General features: G+C 32.0%; 3 protein-coding genes across 15 annotated transcripts in view; 1 reads left to right on the top strand and 2 right to left on the bottom strand.

Annotated features, from left to right (window-relative positions):
• Nucleotides 1–2,080: 2,080 nt before the first annotated feature.
• On the bottom strand, nt 2,081–5,367 carry LOC131952263 (uncharacterized). Of its 2 annotated transcripts, none has more exons than XM_059314851.1 (5): nt 5,239–5,367; nt 4,496–4,613; nt 4,138–4,285; nt 3,438–3,651; nt 2,081–3,165 (listed from the first exon to the last, which is right to left on the bottom strand). In XM_059314851.1, exons 1-5 carry the CDS (start codon nt 5,244–5,246, stop codon nt 2,451–2,453), a joined length of 1,203 nt encoding a protein of 400 aa, XP_059170834.1. In that variant the 5' UTR covers nt 5,247–5,367; the 3' UTR covers nt 2,081–2,450. The 2 variants fall into 2 exon arrangements, with proteins under 2 accessions (XP_059170834.1, XP_059170833.1); XM_059314850.1 differs by lacking the exon at nt 5,239–5,367 and adding an exon at nt 4,968–5,066.
• Nucleotides 5,368–6,567: 1,200 nt separating this feature from the next.
• On the top strand, nt 6,568–15,882 carry LOC131952262 (male-specific lethal 3 homolog). Of its 2 annotated transcripts, none has more exons than XM_059314848.1 (12): nt 6,568–6,723; nt 7,865–7,947; nt 8,375–8,467; nt 8,612–8,741; nt 9,035–9,076; nt 9,301–9,387; nt 9,627–9,781; nt 10,051–10,203; nt 10,676–11,102; nt 11,806–12,007; nt 13,286–13,370; nt 13,465–15,882. In XM_059314848.1, the coding sequence occupies exons 1-12, from the start codon at nt 6,625–6,627 to the stop codon at nt 13,520–13,522; spliced, it is 1,614 nt and encodes a 537-aa protein (XP_059170831.1). In that variant the 5' UTR covers nt 6,568–6,624; the 3' UTR covers nt 13,523–15,882. The 2 variants fall into 2 exon arrangements, with proteins under 2 accessions (XP_059170831.1, XP_059170832.1); XM_059314849.1 differs by lacking the exon at nt 6,568–6,723 and adding an exon at nt 7,171–7,250.
• Nucleotides 15,883–16,488: 606 nt separating this feature from the next.
• LOC131952256 (protocadherin Fat 1) overlaps nt 16,489–24,585 on the bottom strand; it is a 221,384-nt gene continuing 213,287 nt past the window's right edge. For 6 of the 11 annotated variants that reach the window (XM_059314814.1, XM_059314817.1, XM_059314818.1 and 3 more), the window contains 2 exons: nt 24,026–24,049; nt 16,489–21,389 (listed from right to left, as the gene is read on the bottom strand). In XM_059314814.1, the coding sequence (XP_059170797.1) occupies nt 20,524–21,389; nt 24,026–24,049 (890 nt within the window). In that variant the 3' untranslated portion in view covers nt 16,489–20,523. Of the gene's footprint in view, nt 21,390–22,767; nt 22,789–24,025; nt 24,050–24,585 lie in introns of all 11 variants that reach the window. The other 5 variants (XM_059314820.1, XM_059314823.1, XM_059314825.1 and 2 more) reach the window with 3 other exon arrangements.

Genomic DNA, 24,585 nt, shown 5'->3' with positions numbered 1-24,585 from the left:
CCACTGAACTTAACCCCACTTGTGTGCTGTAGCCTGGTGTAACGTGAAAAATAGTTTCGAGCATGTCGCTTGACTGTATTACTTTGTTTAAGGGCAGCACTTGAGAAATACAGTGATGTTTCTGTTTACGTGTTAAGTTGTTTGGGGTCACCCCTAAGTGACGCCTTGTAGACCCATTTAATCAAATGTCACTATAAGCAGATATCTAAAAAAAAAAGTCCCATTAGATTAGTGACCAAATGGCCAGAGATTAGACTCTGTGAGGAACTAGACATATCTTAGAGTTGAACTTCTACTTCTAGGCAAACGAAGCAGAGGACGACTCGGGAAAACATGGACCAGATTTTCTTCCAGGCATCTCATCGGGGAGGGGGGCTGAGCTCCCCACCCCCCCCCCCCCCCCCCGAAGAAAGTCTACCGCCCTCCAACCCCCCAAACGAAATGGAATTACTATAATTATAGAAAATATATACTTTTAACAATCCCCCCCCACCCCTGGCGAAAAAAAAGTCTGGAAGAAACACTGGGGATGCTGAGGTTTGGGAAAATTTAAAAGACTGGCTATGGGTCGGCGTGGTCGAGTCGGTAAAGCTCATGGTTGCTAAACCGAAAAGTCTCGATTTCGAACCCTCGGGCAGATGAGGCTCGTTAGCTGGGGACAGCCACTCTTCTAGCAGAGACAACTCCAAAATCAAACAACTGCTGCCTCGTAGTTAGTTCTTGGTTGGACAAAGGCTATGGAAGCAAACCCAAGAAGAAAAGCAGGCTGAAATCGGAGTCAATGGCCTCAATGGCGCATAACCAGTTGACACGTAACGCTTAATTGTGGTGGAGGCGTGGTCTAGTCGGCAAAAAGCTCATGGTTGATAAATTCGAACAAAGTCTCTGGCAGATAATTCTCGATCCCCTTTAACACTAATAATTAAGAACGAAGAAGAAAAGACTGGCAAGGAATTTCCAATTTTTTTAACAAGCTTTAATTAATTAACATAAGGGAAGATAACTAGCTAGACGCGACAACACTAAAACAATGTCTACAATCGTAGAGCTGACTGGTAGACTTAGTAAAGACTATTAGGGGCAAATAATAAAGTTTTTAAACGATTTCAGACAAAAGGGAGGTAAAAAATAATTATTAAGAACTTGCTGTCGTCCACAAAATATGGTTACTTCGACTGCTTTTCAAGGAGCAGATAATCTTTTACTTTTAGATATCGCGAGCTACTGAAGGTGTTTTAAAGCTAATAATTTTAGTCGTGTCATCTTCATAAATCACTAATAAGTAGAAAATAAAACAAATATAAAAATCTTTATAGCAACAAGCTTTTTAATTTAAATGCCCTGAAAATAAAATTGTTTTTTCATAAAAGCTTTGTCGTTATACTATGTAAGGATTTGACGAGCGACCAAAGCTTTTATGAAAGAAAACAAATTTATTTCAAAAGCTTACTACTAAGGTTTTTTTTTTTTTTTTTTTTTTAAATATGTTCTATTATTCAATTATTAAGATTAATCAACAATGATCCATGTTGCTAAAAAAAGGTTTTATTTTCCTTCAAAGGGAAATGACTCAATATTTTCAGAAAAAAAATCGCCCAACCTTTTTTGATCTCCATACGGAATTAAAAATTATTTTAACACATAATTTTTTAAGAAAAGCAGTTATTTTTTTAAATTAATCTACTTCCAGAAGTAAAGTTCATTTTAAGCCTAAAATCTTTAGGACAGATAAAGTAAATTTCATGTTTCTTCACCTCAAAATATGTAGGGATAGTGGAGTCAGTACCATAACTTGAGTCAGGTACTCATTAGAGGTAGATGGACTCAACATTCTGCAGTCCCACCCGAGATCTGAACTCCAGACCAATGGGATAGTAGCTGTGCACTCTCTCACACCATGCCAACTTTACTAACTAGATCCATTGGTCAGATGAACTGAAGTAGAGTTCATGTTTCTTGACCTTGGCATTTTAAGGGATGGCATGGTCAGTACTGTGCCCTTTACTATAGTTTACAAGTTTTTAAGTTGTTTGTAAAGAAATTTTTTTACAAAAAATAAACACAACAGTTGTTGCTCAAAGTGAGTTTTAATTTGCATGTAATAAATTATAATGTGTGCCATTTGATGTATAAATATTTTGTTCACTGTACCTGACTGCCATTTTTTTTTCCAATTAGTATGTTCTAAAACTAAATAATACACAGACTTTATCTATTTAAATATTCAGTATATATTTTTTATAGTTTAGCTAAAGCACATTATTTTATTTACTTACATTTTGGGAAGTTCTTGAATTATTTTATTAATTTAAATCTCAGTATCTGAACATCTTTAAAACAACTTAAAACATGTCTAATCTTTATACAATTCAGCAACTATGTTCATAATTTCATGTCCACAGAATGTCGATCCACCATTATTTACAATAACTAGACGAGAAATAATTTTCTTAGCTGGTGACAACAAGTTTATAATGCGACAAAAACCAGCTAAAAAATGCAACCGCCGCGATAAGCAGCAACGAAATTATTGCAAAATTCAACTCCATGGTTTCGTTAGCCTGGTCCACTTGCACGGCCTGCTCAACTTGTACCGGAATGACGTGTACACGAGGCCGTGTGTGGGGGAGGTGCTGGAACTGTTGCTGCTCCAGGTACTCATCAAAGCTGGAGTTTTTCCTGGAGGTGTCCATGTTGTTGTTGTTGGTTGTGAGTTCCCTTTTGGTGATGGCGCAGTTTTTACTCACACCGTTTGTTACTACTGTGTCACTGGTTTTGACCACACCGTTAGCTTTTATTTCTTCTGACTTGGTTTGGTTATACGCTTCTTTAATGCCATTAGTTATCACTTCCCCTGATTTTATATGGTCCTGTGCTTTATTAAATCCATTAGCAATTATCTCCCCTGATTTGATATGGTTGAGTACATCATTGATCTCATTAGCTATAACTTCCTCTGATCTCATGTGGTCATCAGCTTCATTTACACTGTCAGCTATAACTTCCTCTGTTTTGATATATGTTTTACTGACACCATTGGCTGTTCTTTCTTCTGATTGAATGTTATCACAGGTGTTAATGACACCACGAGTATTTATTTCTTTTTGTGTGCTCTCAATAATGCTGAAGTCAATAACAACTTTACTCTGACGAGGGTGGAACTGCCTGTTTTAAAAAATTATTTTAACAAAAACTTAGCAACAACAAAAAAAAATGAAGGGATTCTTTTTAGAAGGTAAACTTTGTCACTACAATGGTATATAGTTGAAAGAACTTAAAAATAAAACATTAAAGTTGGAAAAATAAGAAATTTCCTTTATTGATGTTCTTAAACTAAAATTTCTTTTCATTATACCTAGAACAAAAATCTGTTATCTACTTCTCGCTCCCTCTACATCCATCACTATTTATTATGTCATTTTACAATCAATATTTACCTGTATTTAATTTTAGCTGTATCTAGTAGTCTCCTAGATGCCTCGAACTTGGGGTCATCGTGATACTTATCAGAGTAAAACACAACTTCCTTGATCCCTGATTGGATGATGATCTGGGCGCACATGTTGCAAGGAAACAGAGCAACGTAGATGGTACATCCTTTAATATTTGCCAGATTTTTGTTCAGGACAGCATTCAGCTCAGCATGACAAACTGGTAGTAATGAGAGTAATAAAATTTAAAATAAAAAAGGTTCAAGGTGTTGCAGAAACTGTAAAACTCTTTATATCTATGGCAGCAATAATGAAGAAAGTTATACATTTAAAACAAGTGTACCATTTTCTATTGTAATTAGGCCTTGTGGGGGACGGTGTGGTAGGATGAGAGAGCTTTCTACTGTTAGCCTGAAAGTCTCATGCTCGGATTCCCAGGATCGAGATTGTAGGATGTTTCTGAGTCCACTCAGCTCTTATGGGTACCTGACTCACATTAGGGAAACTGATGCATACCCCTGTATGCAGAGCTATTGAAACAGACAAACTCTATTTCATCTGCCCAATGTATCTTAGGCACAAACGGTAAAAGTGATAATTACATAATTACTTGATCAGTAAAAATTTTAAACTGACGAATATTTATAAAATCTGAATCAATCATTAATAAACATAGCAACTTGTATTCAATTTAACATAAACTTGCCATATGGAGATTTGCTCTTCAGCCATTGTTCTGGACTTTCATCGGATGCTCTGTTCCATGGCATGCTGTCATCATCACATCCAATAGGCATCCCATTGTAACCAATGCCCACAACTTTTTTATCTTCACTGACAATGCATGCCCCAACCTGCAAATAACAATAGCATTGGTAAAGGTTTGATAGATGAGCATCTGGCTCTTATCAATTCACTACCCAGGTTTGTGTTTTTAGATACAGAAACTGAGAAATTACATAGGCTTTAACTATACCATCTATCTATACTAGACTATAGGTCTGATAAGCCTCATCATTATTGTACCATAAAAAATGTAGGCTTGTGTAGGATTTAATATTTACCTGTGTCCTGGGATCTTTGCTTCTTTGAGCACTTAGGAATGCTATGGACATGAAATACTCCTCCCATGTTAAATAGTTTGTACGTTTTGTAAGTTGGCTCACAGCTATGATGTTGTTACTGGTAAAGAAATGCTTAATGTAAAATTCTAATTTAGGCATATTAGCCTGCCCTACTATTAGTATTACTAAGACCCAGTGTTTATAAGACATAAGTCTAGGACTGTAGGTAGCCTAAAAATATTTAGGCATTTCATCTTTTATTATTTTGATACTATCTAGCTGGGTATATGTCTATATCTAGACTACAGACTATATAAATATTTATATACTATAAAAATAAGACTGAAGACTGGTGATATCTTCAAAATAATCTTGGGAGGTTGCAAGATCAAAAGGCACAAAAGGCAGGGGCTCTATGATTCACATGGGGAAAAGAAAGTCAATTGAGTCAAAGTAAGTATGTCACAAATACTTAATTAAAAAGTTCACTATTCTGTATGAAGTTGGACACATCACTGTCACACATCAGCTTCATAGTTCCTGTACTAGATCTAGATTAGATATCTAGATTTACAGTTCTACACTAACTTAAGTCAGTGTTTCAGGATCATCACCCAACACAACACCAACCCCCCAAGTGAAGTCATTTTTGAACTAGACTAAGACAAGACTCGACTTTTAAATTAATAATTAAACAATTATGTTTTGCATGCGTCGATAGCAACACAAACTGTTTGGCTCACCTGCCCATGATTTTAATGTAAAAAAAAAGACTTAAAAAGTAATGTATAATTAAATAAATTAGAAAGCGACTAGATTTCTAGTCTAAATCTTGATGTTTGTAAACAGCATTATTTCACGTGTCCGGTTCCCTCCTCTTCTATAAATAGATTTTCCCACCAAGACATGTTAACTTAGCGAAACAAATTCGCTTAAAACATCTAGATTTGTAATAATAAACAATAAATTGCTGTTTTTTTTAAATCTTTTATCCAATAGAAATTAAAGAAAAAATATATATTTAGTTAAAAGCCTTTAAGTTTGTTTAAATAAAGAAGGCACTACTAGTTCAAATAATTTCAAAATAAAAACACGGATTTTTAATGTCGTTAAATTTGATTTTATTAGCCTGGCTCAGTCTAGATTTTAGATCTAGAATCTAGATTAAATCTTTTGACAATTTTGTAGATTCAAAGTCATACAAAAAATAATGCATACTTAACTACTAGGATTACATTACAAGGAACTTGATTGGGGGGGGGGGGGATAAAAAAAGAGACGTAGAATTAATTCGATCTAAAATAAATCTACCTACATATGTTTACTTCTTTTACTTTTAGTAGAATATATTATAGACTCTACTACGTTTTTTTTTGTTGTTGTAAAGATGTGTTAGCTAAAATTAGTAAAATTGCGTTGTCATTTTAAGATTAGTTAGTATGTATTGTGTGTATTGATAGATCCTAAATATGATCTATTTAGGCGTGTTGTTGCATTTAAATAAATAAGTTGGCCTCCCTATTATGGGTTACCCATAAATGACGCAACGTTTGTTTTTTGTTTTTTAACGATTTTCATACTGTTAACAGTGTCTGTCCCCCCCCCCCCCCCCCCCCCCCCCCCCCCCGAAAATGTTAGGCGCCTTCCCTCCCCCCGGCGAAAAAGGCCTGGAAGAAATACTGCTCGCTCCCCTTCGTCACACATATCCCCTCACACCTCCACCTAGAACTATCCAACTAGCCTATCCATCTAATTATATTACATTTTACAGAAACAGTCTTTTAAAACTAAAAACTCGCTACAGTTCAGTTTGTAATATTACTTTCGATTTAAAATGTAAAAAAAAAAGTGTCGTCGCGCTTAATGCCCCCCCCCCCTCCTTCCCCATTAATTGTGTGACGTAGTTTATGGACGACCCCTTAAACATTAATTTAGTATATTATTTAATTTAAACTAGATCTAGGGCCTAACAGTAGGCTACACTAACAGGAGAGAACAGTGGACTAGCCTATCCTATTACGACATTGTCTTGGTATCTGTTTTCGCGCTAAAAACAAATGTAAATCTATTTCCTGTTCTCTCCTTTCATTTGTTTACAGTGGCAGTTTTCGTACTTTCCCTCTCGTAAAATGGCAGGAAGAAATGTTAGATTCGAATATGATGTAGGAGAGATTGTTCTATGCTTTGAACCAGATGCAACTAAAGCTAGAGTTTTGTATGATGCTAAAGTAAGGGTTCATATTTTCGCTCCATTGTTAAGTTTTTGCAATGGTGAGAATGGAGTGGAAACTTCAACTCAATTTTTTTCAGCTTTTAATAGTTTTAATTTAAGATTTTCTGGTCTTGACAACACAAAGATTTGATTAAGACTTTGTTGCCTAGATCTAAATCTAGATCTAGTAATTTTTGCCCAGATAAGAATTAAGTAGAATCTCTGTGCTTTTAAGGAAGATTAATCTACAGTCTTCAGTGAGTTAGTTTAGAGTTGTTTGACGAGTCAAAATTGGGGTAGATATATCTAGAATAGGTTGTTGCTTGACCTACTTTTTGTTACCGCTGTCATGTTTATAATGGCAGCCAAAAATGACGATATCGTGATTCAGTTTTTTAACTTATAATTGTTATTTTTGTGTATTATTTAACGATACCGGTCTAATTTTAAAAACAACAATGGACGATTAGTGTTTGATGCTTGATTTCTATGTGTATCTTTTTTTGTCTAATTGCTGAGAATATCGAGCAGAACACAATACAAGTAAGCAAAACATGAATTGCTGTACTTTCTATTGTTCTAAACTTATTGAAAATATATCTTAACTAGGCCTATAGAAAATTTTAACTTGCTTTCTACTAAACTAATGTCATTTGAATGGGGAGAAATCTAGCAGACGACACATACCTGCTGAACTGCAGTGAATGGTCAGTCGCATCACAAAAACATGCATAACAAACTAACCTATGCATCACTGAAAATCAGTCTTATCATTGTAGCCATTTAAAAACTACCGTGTTTTTTCACAAATCATTTTGTAGGCTACCGATCAAATTGGATAAATAAAATTGGTATCAAATTAATTGTAAATAAATGTAGTTTGTAATTTTTAAAGTCATCATGAACAATAATGAAGTTTAAAATTAAAATCTTAGGCGACACCCTAATCTAGAATCTACAAATACAATCTGTCTGTTCTAGATTGCAGCAATTTAGATCCCCATTTTACAACAGAATTCTGTTTATGCCACTATTTTGTGGCCCAGGATGGATTAGGACTACTTAATGTGTACTTGTGCACTTTCACTATATTCTACCAATTTACTCTCTTTATCTGAAATTGTAATGCTAAATTTCTTTATTTTAAAATCTATTAGGTGGTGGAGCAAAGGTTTGTTAAAGATGCGAATGGGAAAAAGAAACCAGCTTACGTTGTCCACTTTCAAGGCTGGAATAGCAGGTTAACTACTAAAGATTATTAAAATATATGTAGACCTATTTATGAGTGTTCAAATGTTATCAATGTTTTATTTTATAATTATAACAAAGGACTACTTAAATATAATTATATTTACCATGGGTCTTTATTTGGAATACAATATAAAACTTGTAATTTAACTAAGGAAGAATACATAGGTCTATAATTTTAATTGCTGACAACAGGAACAGGTTGAGCATCAGATTTTTATAGAGGTCTAAAGAAATGCAGTATGGTGTTTTCATTTACCCAACAGTACCTAATTAATTGTATCAATAATTATAAATTTTATTATGCTTTGGTTTCCAATTTTAAAAAATACTACTAATAAACCCTATGTTTTATTTTTTTAAATATTTAAATACCTACTTTACAACAATTAAAGAGAGTTGTTTATCTCGAAATTTAGCTGGGACCGACAAGTTGGTGAGCACTACCTGCTGAGGAACACAGATGAAAACAGGGAGCTGATGAGAAAACTGGCAGAAACTGCCAAAAAATTGTAAGCTGCCTCGACTTTAGTCTTATCTTACATTAGATATATTTAACTTATAGTTTTTTATTTTTTTGTTTGGTAGTAGTAGTAGCCTGTTGCCCACCTGTGATTTTATCTATTATAATTTTTTTTTAAAATTTGTATTTGCAGTAGCCGCAAAAATAGCCAAAGACGTCGGAAGATCAATGGCATCTTGCATGAAGCATTTGGGGGAGCACCGCCAGAGTTTGACACCATCAGTGAAAGTGAGGAGTCTGAAGAGGAATCTGATTCTGGCAGGGTAAATCAAAGTTTTTAACATTGTTTACTAGTGACAATTTCAAAACTCCTCCCACCAACGCAGTGAATATTTCGTAGAAAGTGGTTTGCTGTTCATAAACTAAAAAGAGTGATCATACTAAGTTTTGCAAAATCAGTCTTTCCAACCTTTGATAAAAATAGTCCTGTTAAAAAATTGTATTAATAGGTTTATACCTATTAATACAATTTTTGTTATGATTTTATAAACATCCTGTTATTTCAATAAACAAATGCAACAAAATGCTAATTTAAAAGAAAAAATTTCTTCTCTAGAAAATAGCCAGAGTTAAAACAGGACCAGAAAGAAAGAGACAGGTAAGTGTTTCATTTTTTTAATCACGTTTTACAGTTACCCAATTTGTTTGTTATAAATAATGCCCACATATAATCATTGTAGATTATTTTAAGACAGCACATATTTTATAAACAACAATTATAAATGAAATTTTCAAATGGTTCATTTTTTAGCTTTCATGTGAAAAAAATGTTTATACTGCATGAATGAAAAGATAATTTATGTCCCCCATAAATACTTTCAGAAAACTAGCATTGTGGAGTTTGAAATGCCTGACAGTTTAAAAGTTCAGCTGGAGGATGATTATTTTCTCATCAACAAAAAGAACAAGGTTTGATTAACATATTTCTCGTTCTGACACATTTACGTTAACATTTCTCCATGATATATATATTATACCTATAAAAATCTGTCATTATGCATACATATCTATAGTTATTAATTAGCATACATTTTATATCAATACACAACTTTTTAATTTTCTTTTTTTTTGTGTGCTAAGGAGAGACCTTTTTACATTTCTAATTGTGAGAACTGTCTTTATCTTTTCTAAATGTTTTACTACCACAGCTTACTCGCATACCAGCCAAGCCTTGCATTCTAGACATCCTGGAGAGCTTCATGAAGACATTCTGTGTAAACTACCTGTGTGATCCTTCAGGTGGTCGGGAGAAAACTCGAACAAGTAGCAGCAAACACACCTTAAAGTGTCCGCCTGATAAGTGGTCAGTGATGTCACTTTCTAAACTATGTGTACAGAGTAATGTCCCTTGCTAAAATTGTATTGTACAGTATGCTTATCCTATTTAAAACTTAAATATACCAATGTTTGGGTGTTTTGCTTACTGGATAAATATTTTGCTTATTTATTAATCTTTAAAAAAAAAACTTAATAATGACTAGTATTTCATGTGCAGATATTGAATAAGCTTGAAGAAAACAAAAAACTTACTGTATGAGAATAAATTGTTGACCTTTTTTTTTATCTCACCAGTGTATCTCTGTGTAAAGAGTTTGTAGACAGCCTTCGGATCATCTTTGACTTCACCCTACCCATCATCCTCCTGTACGCAGCTGAGCAACAGCAGTACGAAACAGCAATGAAAGACATCAAACATTCAGACCTACATGCTAAAGAAAAAGAAGTGTTAGTTAAATTTTTTTAGATGTAGTTGTAAGATATGATTTAAGATGCATGAAGGGAAAATAGTTCTTTTAATAAGCAGTCAATCTGTTGTGTGGGTTATACCATCCTACACCAAGGGTTATGGGATCAAGAGGTTGGGTGGTAAAGCGCTTGACTGCTAACCCAAAAGTCGTGAGTTCTGATCTCGATTCATACTTGAGTCTTTCTGGAAAGTAACGCTGACCACACCATCTCTTAACATGCCAAAGTCAAGAAACATAAACTCTACTTCATCTGCCGTTAACATCATAGGTTGCGTATAAGTAGAAAAGCTCTATACATTTTATTTGTCAATTTTATGCTTTTTAAAATCATAAATTTATTTGCAATACGAGTTTCTTTTAAATCAGAATCAATCAGATATTATTTTCTACCTTAAAGTTTTGTTATGATTAGAGTTTGTTTTAATATTGAATGTTCATCTTACAACCAGGGCGTCATCGTCGTCTTCATCATCTGAGCTCCCCCAGAAAGGGACACCCAACTCAAACTGCAAAACTGAGCGGGCAACCCGGCAGCATCACCATCAATCACCCTCCTCCCCATCAGCGGCGGAGCCATCGTTCCGTCGCATCACCAGACGCAGTCTGCACGAAACCACCAAAGCCGACAAGAACAATTTAAAATCAAAACCGTCCACTTCCTCTAACTCAGCCGACCACAGGAACAGCAAACACTCGGAACATTCTCCGCCCAAAACCCCGCATCCCCCGGACGAGCCGGTCATCCCCATAGCGTCACGGACGCGGCGGAGAGCCCAGTTTGAGGTGGTGGAGTTGTCCAGCGGTATTATCATCAAACAGGAACCTGTTAGTGAGAATGACATGAACACAGTACTGGAGTTGCCTGGTACAAGTCAGGTAGGGGCATGTGATACATATTGTAGTTGTATTCATTTATACATTATCACTGGTTTCATTAATACATTGTAGTAGTGCTTATTGATGCATTATAACTGATTTTATCACTATGTTGTAACTTATATTATCAACATATTTTAACTAATGTTACAAATAGATTGTAACTGTGTTCATTAGTACATTAATAGTTATATACATCAATAAATGGTAGCTGTATACATAAATACATTGTAGCTTCTTCTTTCTTAATTGTAATATTGTATGACATTTCCCCAACACATTTAAGTATTATGTGTCAACATTTTGAGGGCCGTATTGTCCCTTAACTCCAACTCCACCCTGCTTTTCTTTCTTGATTTGCTTCTATAGCCTCTGTTCACCCAAGAACAATCTGTAGACAGTATTTTTTTCATAATTTTTGAGTTGTCTTTCCTTGATGCATTGTTGTCTCCCAAGCTAACAAGCCTCATTTGCCTGGGGTCCGAACTCATTATTTTTGGAGATAGCAATCATTAGCTGTCCCACCTGACTACACCGTCCATTGTAGCTGCTCCCATCAAAACATTGTTTTATATACATCAATCAATAGGAGCTGTATTCATAAACACATTGTATTTGTATTCATCAAGTCCAAGTTGTAAAAAATGTTGCAGACTTAATACTCTATGTGATACTAATATTATTTTTTCAAATTTTTTTTTAGCATGAACTGTATCACAGTAATGGACAGGAAGTGGCCTGTAGCGCTGCTGGTACTGAGAGCTTGACCCTGGGCTCGTCTAAAGGACGGGAAGACGCCATGGACAGAATTCTTGGCTGGCAGCTGTTGCCTCAAGAAATTCGGACGAACGGGCCAGTCACACCATCACAAATTTATGGGACAGTCCATTTACTGAGGATGTTTGGTAATATTTTGCTTGTTTTTTTTTTTTATGTAAAAAATTTGTTATCAGTTTGTTGTAAATGTTTGGTGTTGTTTTTGTTTACTGTAAATGCTTGGAAATAATTTTGGTTGTTGTATACTAGAAATGTTTATTAACCATTAATGTCCCATTCATTCTACCAAAACTCCACCCATGACGGCCCAATGTAAGGAGAATAACTCTGTATGATCAAGTGAATAGTTTCACAAAATATTTGTTTTTGTCTAAATGAAATTGAAAATTAAGATAAAAACTACTGCTTAATGTTGGGAATAAACCTGGCTTTCCAACAGTATTAAATAGAATATATTATATTCGGTAAAAGTACAGTATAAAAATAAAAAATGTCGGAGAAAATTCAAAACAGGTCATTTTCGGTAGTCAACTTTATTTATTTTTGTCTAAACAACTATGCATCGAATTTAACACTTAAATATCAATTTGGTTATGTTTAACATATATAATTCATAAAATACATGCCTAGATACGTTTAGAGGCATTATTTTTATTTATTTTTAATATTAAATCTACTAAAAATACGACAGATGAGTCGAAAATTTCGAGATATAAAGAAACTATTATTTTTTATCTTTCAAAAGCGCCATTGAAATTATAAGACCGGAAAAGGATGCTGAAACCATCCGACTTCCTGTTTAGTTAAAAATTAGGATTTGTAGACCAAATTTTAATGAAACAAATTTAATTTTTCTATGCGTATTGTAAGCGGGCGGCAGCGGGCGTTACGGGACATTAACGGTGTCGGGCGGCAGCGGGCGTTACGGGACATTAATGGTTAATGTTCTGTTAGTTTTTACTGTAAAAATTGATTTTTGTTTGTTGTAAATTAAATGTGTACTATGTTTAAATTTTGTTTACAGTAAATGTTTTGCTGTGTAATGAAACAAATTCTGTGGCATTTGTTATATTTTGTTAGCTGTAAATATTTTATAACTTGTGTTTTATTATTTAATGTAAATACTTGGTTAATTGTTGATTGTAAATATTTGCTATAAAAATCTGGTAACAGTTGTGTTGTGTTGCAGATGCTTTTAGTATTATTTTTTTCTTTTACATTAAGAGCTTGCTAATTTTGTGTCATCTTTTAATTTAATATGCAAGAAATTATTAATTTGACCAAGTTGAAGTTGATAGAAGTATTACTCTCTACACTACATTGTGTTCTGTTATAATTTTTTTCCAATATTTTAGTAACTATTTCAGTCTAATCATTTCTATAAATTAATTTCTTTTTTTTCCCAGTAAAGTTGCCTGAACTACTGAAGAAGATGCACATGAAAGATGTTCAGCTACAGATTATTATCAAATTTATTCACCACTGTTTGCAGTAAGTTCTGTCAACATCGTGTTCAACTTCTTAACATTTCAGCCATTTTCATTTTAACAACGTCGTTATTTTATTGAATTTTTTTTTTCCTCAGATATCTGGTTGATCATCAAAGTGAGCTGTTCCATGACAGTACGTACATTAAGGCATAGAGTATTTCATATAAGGCAAGAATCATATGTTTATCAAGGCATTGCTTTGTACAGGCACCAACCAAGGCACAGCCGTGTACGTATGCATTAAGGCACAGCTAGGTGTATAAATCATTTGTGTATCTGTATGTACATCAATTTAAAGCAGAGCTGTGTATGTACTCATTGTTGTATACATACATCAATTAATGTTTATTAATTAAAAGCATCTGTATATGTACATCAGTTAAGCCATATATGTGTGTTACTGTAAAATCCTGCCTCTGTTATTATTTTCAACATGGTATATTAGCCTCATAATACATGCCATTTTAGATGAGTGGAATTTGAATCTTCTATAAATAAATAGAAATATCTATAAAATTGAAAGTTAAGTAACATTTATACATCTATGTAGATCATTTAAAGTAACAACCACTGATTAGGTGCTGCCATTAACTGGAATTTATAGGAAGTAAAACTATTTATGGGACGGCGGGGCCTAGCGGTGGAGAGCTACACTGCTAACCTGAAAGTCTCTAGTTCGAAATCAAATTAAGTCTATAGAACATCCCTGAGTCCACCCAACTCTGACGGGCACCAAACTCAAGCAAAAGAAAGTATAGTACTAACCACACTACACACTTGTCCCATGGACTGTCAGGTTCGAAAAGGGAACTTTACTTTTAAAACTATTTTTTTAAAAACCCATACGATCCAACAAATAATGTGTCAATCTTTGGTCTAGAACAAATAATTTAAGCAGGTAAACAACCAACCATTTAAAATATATCTCAATGATGTTTTTTTTCTTTAAGGTGTAAATATAAATCTTTGAATTGCCTCATCCTTAAATATCAAATCTAAAAATTGGAAACCGTATACAATCAGTTCATTGTTGCCATTTTATGTATACATTGTTTCAGTGCCCACCATGTTTACTTGATGCAAAAAGTGTAAAAAAAAATAATTCACATTTGTATTGCTTTCTTTTTGTCAGATTAATGTTACAGGCTTTAGTTTCAGAAAACAATAACCCAATTTAAAAATAGCTTGGTAAAATCTAATATTTTTAAAATACTATTTTAAAATAAAAAAATTATTTCCTTTTTGCCCCTTTTAAAAAAAATTATGTGATCTAAAAACGAAAATGCTTTGATTGAAGTTTATTAATATACTTAATTTTCTATCAGTAGTAATTATATTAAAACTTACCTGGAAAATTTTCTATCTGCATTTTGGAAGATAAAATTCTGTGGTAATTTTTAGTTAATGCTGTAATGTATTATAAATATGATTCTTATATAAATAATAAAGAATTTGCTTGTATTGTTTGTAAATATCTACTGTATTTAATGTTGTTATATAAGGCACAGCAACACCCTATTTTTGTTGCAGTAAGTTAAGTGTTGCAAACATGCTAATCAATTATATTTTTAAAACATTGAATATAAAAGATTGTTTCATTAAATGCTTGTCAACTTTTATAAAAGTTAAGCCCAAGCTGTATCAGCTTGCAGATAGCTCTACATCATTTTAAACTGTTTCATATTCATTGATGTTAAATACTAGAAATTCATCAAAATTTCATGTTTACTATTCATTGCGATGAAATCAAAGATAAAGTGTTTGGACTTCTCATGTACATCTTTTAAATTAATGTATGTTGTAATGGCAAGTAAATGATGTAATTCATCTGATTCACTGGTCCAAAATGTAATCTGTTATACAGCTAATTCAAGATGTTTTTATATTATCTTGAGCTGTTTATTAATTTTTATTCTGTAATTTTTTTTTAAATATTTTCATTTAACCATGTCGGTTTGTGAGTGTAATGTAGTGATTCACTTACAAATTATAGGTTCTGAGTTCAAATCATGGTTACCTAACTGGTATTAAGTATGGCAGTGGTATACTTCTGTCCATCTTTGTTAATTGAAATCAGTCATGAAGCTAGCTATACTAAATGTAATTTTTTTCATTACTTCTAACTGGTTGGTTATAGCATTTTACATTTAATAACATCCCCCTGAGTATAATTTTCTATTGAATTGGATCTAAGCTTCCCCTCCCCTCACTAAGCAGATAAAACCAATTTTACCCATATAATCACTATTCAAAAAATGTCTTTAACTACTTTAGTTAGTAAATATAATTAACCCAACACCATAATATTTAAAAATATTTTCCTAATTGAATTTTTTTTTAACTTCAGTAACAAATTTCGTACTGATAACAATTATAAAATGTGATTTTTTTATTATTTAACACCACAACTAAATACTTTACTTGCTTTTAAAAATTTTAGATTTTTTTAAAAGACTCAAGTGTATTTTACATAATTAAATGTAGCCTATGTATTTAAGAAATAATTGAGGACAGCTACAGGAAAAAAAAAAGAAAACATTATTTCTATATTTTGGTTTTTTAAATTAACTTTTAAATTTATTTTTTGTATTTATCGCAATATTTCCACAACAAAAGTATTTTCCTTTTTTTTTCTTCTAAACATCTTGACAAAATTTAATGAATTGAATATGCAGAATTTCAACAGCGCATGTACAGTGGGTGGGTTTTAAAAATTGTATTGCTTTAAGTTTGTTGAAATAAGACATGGGTCATACAACTGTTATCTCTGTTTTAGTCAGTGGCATTGCCTATTCATCCTTCTTCATATTTATGGATGCATGCTATTAAATAAAATTAATAGTCTTGAATCTGTTCTGTTTACATTTATTTTCTTTGGTCTAAATGGCTCATTATATGTTTCATGGTCTACTGTCGCTATCTAAAGAACCTTGTGATCTTGAGTTTATCTAGGAGATTATGAAGGTGATTTGGCCTAGTACTAACCCTGTTGACTGGGGTAAAAGAATTATTTACCCGCTCTCAGCTATCTGAAAGGATGTAGTATTTTTAGTTTCTGAAAATAAAATGCCTGGTAAATAAATTTCTTTAAAGAGAAAAAAAAAATACAGAAATCAATGTTACATATAAAACACAATGAATATTTATTCACTTTCAATTGGTACATTTGGTTGAGAAGATACAAAACAAAAACTGACTACAATTTCAAGCAATAAATGTCTGGTCTGTAATGATTACAAAAAAAACAAAATAAAAATGATCATCGAAGCAGGCATGTACATGGGCCACCCATGGGCACAGCAACAGACATTACACAGAAATAAATAAATACATACGAAAATTTAATGAACAATATTCAGCTAAGTAACATTTTAATTTAAAAAATCAGCATTGAAATCAAGATTAATTTCTTTTGACACGTGAAGTTGGTTCTTGTTAGTTAAATTTATTCCACATTTAAATTAAATTACAGTGCAAAAAATAGTTACAGGTGAAAGAGAGAAAACATTTAATTTATTTTAAAAACTAAAAAAAAAAAAATCACATTTTATTCAATGAAGGATATTTTTAAAACAATCACCACACTGACCTAAAATTTCAAATTACATGAGTAGAAAAAAAAAATTATTTGACAGTACAACAAAGGCAGGAACCAATGTCAGAAAAATAGAGTTACAGTGTGGTTAACTTTGGGGAGGTTCTCAAACTGACAGTCTGTTAGCAGGCATGGAAGTGAGGGAAACAGCTGCTCCAGAACAGGTAAGGAGAACCTTCTATCCGGCTTCATCACATTGAATAAATTTATATCAAAACAACTCATCAACATTAACTACATACATTAAATTAAAAACTAAGAATTAAAATATAAGAAATAATTTTTTTAAAGTTTGAAATTTAAAAAAAAATTAGTTATAAATGCATTTTTGCTACATTAATAGCCAAGTAGTAGGCCTACACATTACAACTAAAGCTAGTAATTTAAAATTTTCAGAAAAGATTTTATTAAACAAAATAACTGCTACTATCACTTTATATAAAAGATAAAACTAACAACAGCTTCTTACAAAATAGATGGGAACTAAACACATATTTTGATAACAAGTCAATTTGTACTAATATATTTACAACATACAGACGGTTATGCCAGATTTTTTTCTGCACTTCCATCAGAGAACAATGATTGATCACAAATATATTTATACCAATATTTTTTGCCATTTTTAAATGTGATTTTTCAACAAGTTTGATTTTTTAAAATCTTTTTAAGTTGTATAAAAATGTTAGAAAATTAACAGTTAAAATTTTGTGTTGAACAATTTTAAATTTAAAGCTAAAATAAAAGTAGAATAAAATGTATGAAAATGGTGGGATTGTCTAATAAGCAAGAAATTGAAGCCTCAGTTTTAATTTGGAGATTACTACTGATCTAGTACATCAATTTCTGCTTTAAAAACCTCAAACTATGAATTTAAGAAAATAATTGTATGTGTTATTAGAAATATACAGATTATAGTTACTACATTCCTAGCAGTACAAAACTTATACACATACAATAGTAATCTTAAGAATTATTTATTTATACAAATAAATACAGCTAACTATTCCAGTAAATATTTCAATGCCTAAGAAACTCAATTTTTTTAATTTATCATTTAAAAAAAAAGTTGAAATATTTTCAAGAAAAAAAAACTGTTAACTAACAAGAATTATTATTAAAATAGAATGCGTCAGCACTCCAGATGGAGTATAAAATATTATGATCAGGATTTTTCAAAAGAAATCTTGAAGCAAATGATGATGAGAACAAATGATTCAGGTTTATGAAAAATCAGTTTTCTGTGCGCAAAAAAAAACAAAAAAAAACAAAAAACAACTGATCAGCGCTGACTACTCATAAATTTTGAATTTGATGAACACAAGTAACAGACTCATACATTAAACAAAATTTACAAACTATTTAGATGCAACTTGACACCATAATTTATTTTTTTTGTCAATCAAGTAGATAAGATTAAAAAAACAACTTTTTTTTTCATTTATTCACTTCACAAAAACTTACACAATTCACAATGGAATTTATAAATACAAAAATGTATTGCACATAAACAGATAACGCAAGACAAACATGAAAACTACACTGTGTCAATATTAAGGACTATTTTAACAGCACAATTAATTTGTTTTAAATCAAAAATTTACTTTCAAACATTAGTCTCTTAGCTTGATGAATCAAAAAGGAACAAATATAATACAGACTCAAATATACCTTTTACCATCCACATTTAAAAACTCCAAATCAATGATAAGTTAACACTTAAAGAGATAGTAAACAAGAACTATTTTTTTCTAAAATGATCCTAGAAAGAGAAGTGTTTTTTTTTTTTATATAATTTCATAACAGGCACGTACAAGAAACAAATCTTCATACCACAGAAGGTTGAATAACTATTTAATAACATACCCTGCCATAAGAATGCTGAAAGACTATTTTTATTTTCAATTTGTTATATGTTCTAAATGTTACTTCTAATTTTTCATGTAATATCATATCTTTTAAATGTTAATTCTAATTTCTCATGTAATTTTTCAAATGTTCTGAATGATAATTCTAATCCTCATGCTATCAGGAAAAAACAAATAAATAAATTGTTCCCTTCTATTTGAATCCATGCAACCACTGCCCATCTGTGTTGTTTATTAAATTGATCTATTGAGCATTGAAGTTTTATTTTATACACTCCACAATAGCTCTCTATTCACACAATTTTGGTGAACCATTTCACAACCAATGATAATAAAAATGTGAGAAATGTAATTCAGTGACTACACCCAGTAGCATGAGATCAGCGCAAATATAAAAAATTGATTTTAAAAAATTAACTTATGAAAACCCTTTTCATTATATTCATCAATTACAGAAGGATACAACATATAAAAAAAATATTTAATTTAAAAAAAATTTCTGTCACTTCCTATATATACATACATCAACAGAAATATATTTTTTTCTTCATTATCAGACAAATTCCCTGTATCTTGACTGAAAACAGACATTGGCTTTTCATGATGATGCTGATTTTAGCCTGTTAACTTTTAAAGTACAAATGCCTCAGTAGAAATTGTATAAACACCATAACAAATATAACATTGTTTAATTTTAAAGACAAACACACTAACATTTTTTTACATGTCAGACACTGGTTTTATAATGATGCTGATTTTTTACATCTTAACTTTCAAACTAAAAATGCTTCAGTCTATAAACACATTAATTAAAAAACAAATACTACATAGCCCTAGGTTTCTAAAAAATATAAAAGGCAAATATATAGTTTATATTGTATTGACCTTGTTTATGGTTTTTAATTTAAAAAATAGCTCTGAAAATTGTCCATCTCATTGATATGTTTTTACATAAAAACATTTTCTATAGATTATTGGACATTTTTTATCATCAACCATATTTTTTCCACATCTTTGGCATTAGAATTGGTAAAGTGAAAAAAAAAATGAATTAATACACACGGAACTAGACTCAAAAGATATTTTACATGTGAGATTTTAATACAACAATCAGTACTTTAAAAACAGCACAAATAAAAAATATCCATTCTTCTCATATCCAAATCACTTGTACACATTCAACATGGAAAGACAATCCTTATATCATTGTCTGTCCCTTGGTTCAATAGTACATTATTTTATTCCATTCCAATAACAAACCAGATATTCTTTTACATTCAAGCAATTAAAAATTATATTAAATCTAAAACTTGAAGTCAGTCTCCATTCTTGCATTGTTTATCCGTGTTCCATCCATCAATAGTTAAACATGATTCAGATCCGTATGTCACAACTTCCTCTATCCAGTTCCGAGAATTTAGGAAATAATTTTTTAGAACCAGTAGATTTTAAAAAAAAATGAAGTTAAAAAACACATGAATTCTTGGGTATTTACAGCTTTTAAATATCAGATTACGACTGTGCTTGTGTGTACCTGTCAGTTCACACCTGCTTTAGTGTGTTCATGTCACTTACACCTGTACCTGTGTGTACGTGTCACTTCACACCTGTGTTTGTGTGTTCATGTCAGTTCACACCCGTGTTTGTGTGTGCATGTCATCTCACACTTGTACCTGTGTGTACCTGTCATTTCACACCTGTGTTTGTGTGTGCATGTGCTCCCGGTTTAAAGGTGTGTTCTCGTCATCACTGTCACTAAGGTTAACCTCGCTGTCGTCAATCTCGCACAGCCCCGAGATATCAGAGCAGGAGGCGTTGGACGTGAACCCACCCATAGACATGCTCATGTCGTCAATGAAAGAGGTGCGGGATGGCGGCTCCTGATCTGTGGTGTATCCGTCCGTCTGATACCCAGGGGTCATGAACTCTTTTGGAGGTCGCAAGGGGACATAACCCTCTAACGAGTTCGCTGAAGCGCGATTTGGGTTGCTGCTCCTAGGGGTGCCATACGCGTACCTAGCACCTTCCGTGTTTTCGTCCTCGGTGAGTGGGTCAAGGTCGAGTTCTTGATGAGATAAGTTGTAGTTGGGTAGGTAATGGTTAGGGTGAATGTTCAGGCTGGCAGGAAGTTCGTAACTGTCGTTGAGCTCCTGTAGCAGTTGCTCGTATTTCGGGTGTTCAGCGTAGCTCGGGGGAAGCTCGTCACGATCGTACGGTTCATTCTCAGCGTACTCTGAATCTCCGACGTACTCTGAATCTTCAAAATAATCATCCACGGCTAGACTGGAGATGACATTGTCATCGTCATCATCATCATCGTTTAGGTTAATAGGGTCGATGTTGTTCCTTCTCTGTTCCTCAGTGAGGAGGGGACTGTCGTCGTCACCGTTGTAAATAGCCATGGTAGTGACGTTGTCGTCGAAGTTGTCAGCGTTGGCATTGCAGTCGTCGCTTGGCTGTGAGGAAGAAGGGGAGTCCAAAATTTCATTGGTTGGAAGTTCGGATATATTCGGCATGGATGGACCCGGAGCCCAGTCGGATGTGTCCCAATGGTAACCTGAGATTAAAAAAACAAGAATGTTAGTCACATGACAGTCACATGACTTTAATCACATGATATATAGTTTACAACTGAAAACAAATGTTAAAGAAGGTTCAATACCGTACACATTTTACATTAACTTTTAAAATAAAATTTTTTTAGTACTAAAGTTGCTTTAAGGAAAAAACTCAGAAAGACTACAAGTTCAAATTAACAAGACTAAAGGTCTGAGTGTGAATCCTGACTACTACTATGATACACCTAACACAAAACTATAGCAGTAAGCTTAGTGAACTGATACTAAAAATATAAATATGATAACTAACTTTCTTATCACCAATGATTAAATTAAAAAAGAAATTAGTAGAAATTAGTAACAGTTTTAATAAATAAATTATTAGTATTAGACATAATGCAATTTTTTTTAACAATTTGGATTTTTAAAAAATATAAATGTAAATATTATGTTAAGAAACTTTTTTATTAATAAAACAAACAAATCATTATTTTAGTATTATTCAAATAGATTATTAATCTTTATACATAAGGTACATGCAATAATGTAATACGTTAACTCAAACATTACGATGAATATATGTGAAGCAACACAGTTAACCGTTGCGAATTGAATGTTATGTTACATATAATTTTTTTAACAGTATGTTTTATCATTAGGTTAAAAAGAACAACATAATGACATGCAACATTGTTGAGATAAAACAGAAAAGACATGCATTCTTTGCTGTATTTTTAAGTTGCACCAGTTCTTTCCCTTACTTATTTTTTTTTTCCTTTTAATACAGATATTTTGAATGACAATTTAAGTAATTTGCAAAACTGCTAGAAAAAGGTCATATTTAAACTTTTCTTAGGCACAACTCAAACAATACTTAAAGCCCACTACCCGACAAAATAAGAAATTAAAAATAACTATCAAGCATGGCTTAAACAGATCTATTGAATTCCTGTCTTTACAGCTGAATCTAAATCTTTTGACAATATAGTTTTTAAAAAGAATGATTAAACAGACTTGAGAATAAAACAATATATAATAACCAATAGCACCAAACCAAAACAGCCACAGACTAAGCAAAAAGGAACTGTAGGATTTGTCTGAATACGCAGCAGGTGAAATCAGACATCAGCAGACGTGAAACTTCTTATAAGAAGTAATGTTTTTTTTTTTTTACTTAACTAGTGACTATAAGAAATTCTTTTCAACTTGAAACTAAAATCCACTAAAATAATATTTTCAGCAGTATACTTTTCAAAGCTTACAATAGCTGATAAAAGAGAGAGTTTGTTAGGAGTGTTAAAATAAAAATACAATAGAGTTGAATACAAATAAATGAGAGGATTAAAGTGAAGGGTTTTTATAAGCCTCAGCCCTTACTATAGTGGACGACACTTGGAGCTGAAAGAGAATAAACCATTTACAATAGATTTTAAAAAAATAACAAGCATGTTAGTGTATTATTTTTCTACAGTAGTTCTTCTCAATTTCTTTTCTGAAATCTTCTAGCTGGTTATCTGTTTTTCAGATATGCCAGCTCTTTTCGTCGCAAATTTTAAGAACTTGTAACTCACAATCTGTTTAAATAGTTTAAATAAAGTTTTAGGTTGGCTGTTTGAAAAATGCATTTAGTCAAGCCAAATTTAAAAAGGTAAGTAATTTCATTCAGTAGGTTATCTTCATGCATCTATTTTTGCATTCTTATAATTAAAATCACTTAAAGAAAAAGGATAAGTTTTCTTAATTTAACTCTGCTTGACAAAATATTTCCTAAATGATTAAATTTGTATTCCTTCCACCAAAGCCTATAACATAAATTTTATTTTAAAATTGACAGTTTATGTGAAGTACTTAACTTTGGTAAAAATATATTTACTAACAATGTAAAATTTAAATGAGAACTTTGTTTCTGAACTGATCACTAACATGTTTAGTTTTCATTAGAAAAAGCAAAAGCATTCACTAAAAAACTGATGCACTACTCACAAATAAAAAACTAGAGGCTAAACTGATTCTAACTTTCAAACAAAACAAATCAAAGTTCTACATCAGAACTCTGAGCTGTTATGAAGAAATGACAACAGAGCAATAAAAAAAAATCAGTATAAAATGTTATCATATATAAAGCCAACATTTAAATTCTATTTTAAAAAGTTTGTAGGTAAAAACAGAAAACAAATAACAAATATAGCAGTTAATCAACTTAAAGCTTTAAGAATTTTAAACAATAGCAGATTCACAGCCAAAAACAGAAAGATAGGTGCAGTTCAGATATATAACTAAAACAAGGTATATTTACTGAAAAAAAGATAGATTTGAATGGGTTGAAAATAAAGAAATTCTGACCAAACAAAAAAACTAAAAATGAAAATGTGCATCAATTCAAGAACAAAAGAAAATTTTTGGCTACATGTTTTTAAAAAACCTGGCCAACTAAGAAAAGAAACTCAAAACTGGAATGTGATTAAACTGAAAGTAAAGAACCAAATACATTTGAGTGTGTTACACAACAGTAACGGCTGTTGGTCAAGATACAACAGAGATTAGTACATGATGGAGAATACTGAACACATAAACAATCATGAGAGTATAGGAAGCTGAGTGGGACATGCCACATTGTCATAGAATTGTTGTGTACCTTTCCTCTTTCCTCGTCTGGCTGCTTAGTGTTCAAAGTGGGGTGAAAAAAAGTTTAATTTTTTTATTTCTTGTGTAAGAAAATTATTCTTAATTAAATTTTATTGCGTTAACAAAGTAGGCAAGTAGTTTTTTATTCTTAAAAAAAATATTTACAAAATCTAAAAATCTTTCTTTTTTAACAAACAATAGTTTTCAAAATCTGTTTTTACTGGTTTAACTCAAGCTATTTTGATTAAAAGGGATAAAAAAATAATTCAAAAGTCAAAAGGGGAGGGGGTTAATTTACTTTAATTGTTAAAAATATTATCAACCCTTGAACAAAATTAAAAAGTTCAAATAAAAGCAAGAAAAGGGAGAAAGCAATTACACTTCTGTAAACTCATTCATTCAACCTCAAGAAAATGTTAAGGAGGACTTAGGTTGGTTCTCTGAAGTGTATTCATTGTTTCACAAGTTAAGCACCAATAGCAATAAAAGGACAGCCAATTCAAACACATGTTGAAGCACTGGATTTGCAGTGCATGTTGAAAGTTTTCTCTTTTATTAATGACAGCTCAA

This window comes from Physella acuta, unplaced genomic scaffold (genome assembly GCF_028476545.2).
Source record: "Physella acuta isolate Inbredline_101_S28 unplaced genomic scaffold, ASM2847654v3 ptg000862l, whole genome shotgun sequence".
NCBI lineage: Eukaryota > Metazoa > Mollusca > Gastropoda > Physidae > Physella > Physella acuta.
This window is presented reverse-complemented; position numbering and strand designations above follow the sequence as displayed.

Bases quoted from the DNA above. Each gene is read 5' to 3' on its own strand.
- LOC131952263 (XM_059314850.1), bottom strand. From the start codon at position 5,008: ATGTGTCCAACTTCATACAGAATAGTGAACTTTTTAATTAA. The intron at 4,286-4,495 runs GTAAATATTAAA...TGTTATTTGCAG, and splicing joins GCAAAGATCCCAGGACACAG to GTTGGGGCATGCATTGTCAG. The intron at 3,652-4,137 runs GCAAGTTTATGT...CATTACTACCAG, and splicing joins GAAGAGCAAATCTCCATATG to TTTGTCATGCTGAGCTGAAT.
- LOC131952262 (XM_059314848.1), top strand. From the start codon at position 6,625: ATGGCAGGAAGAAATGTTAGATTCGAATATGATGTAGGAGAGATTGTT. The intron at 9,782-10,050 runs GTCAGTGATGTC...TTATCTCACCAG, and splicing joins AAGTGTCCGCCTGATAAGTG to TGTATCTCTGTGTAAAGAGT. The intron at 11,103-11,805 runs GTAGGGGCATGT...ATTTTTTTTTAG, and splicing joins AGTTGCCTGGTACAAGTCAG to CATGAACTGTATCACAGTAA.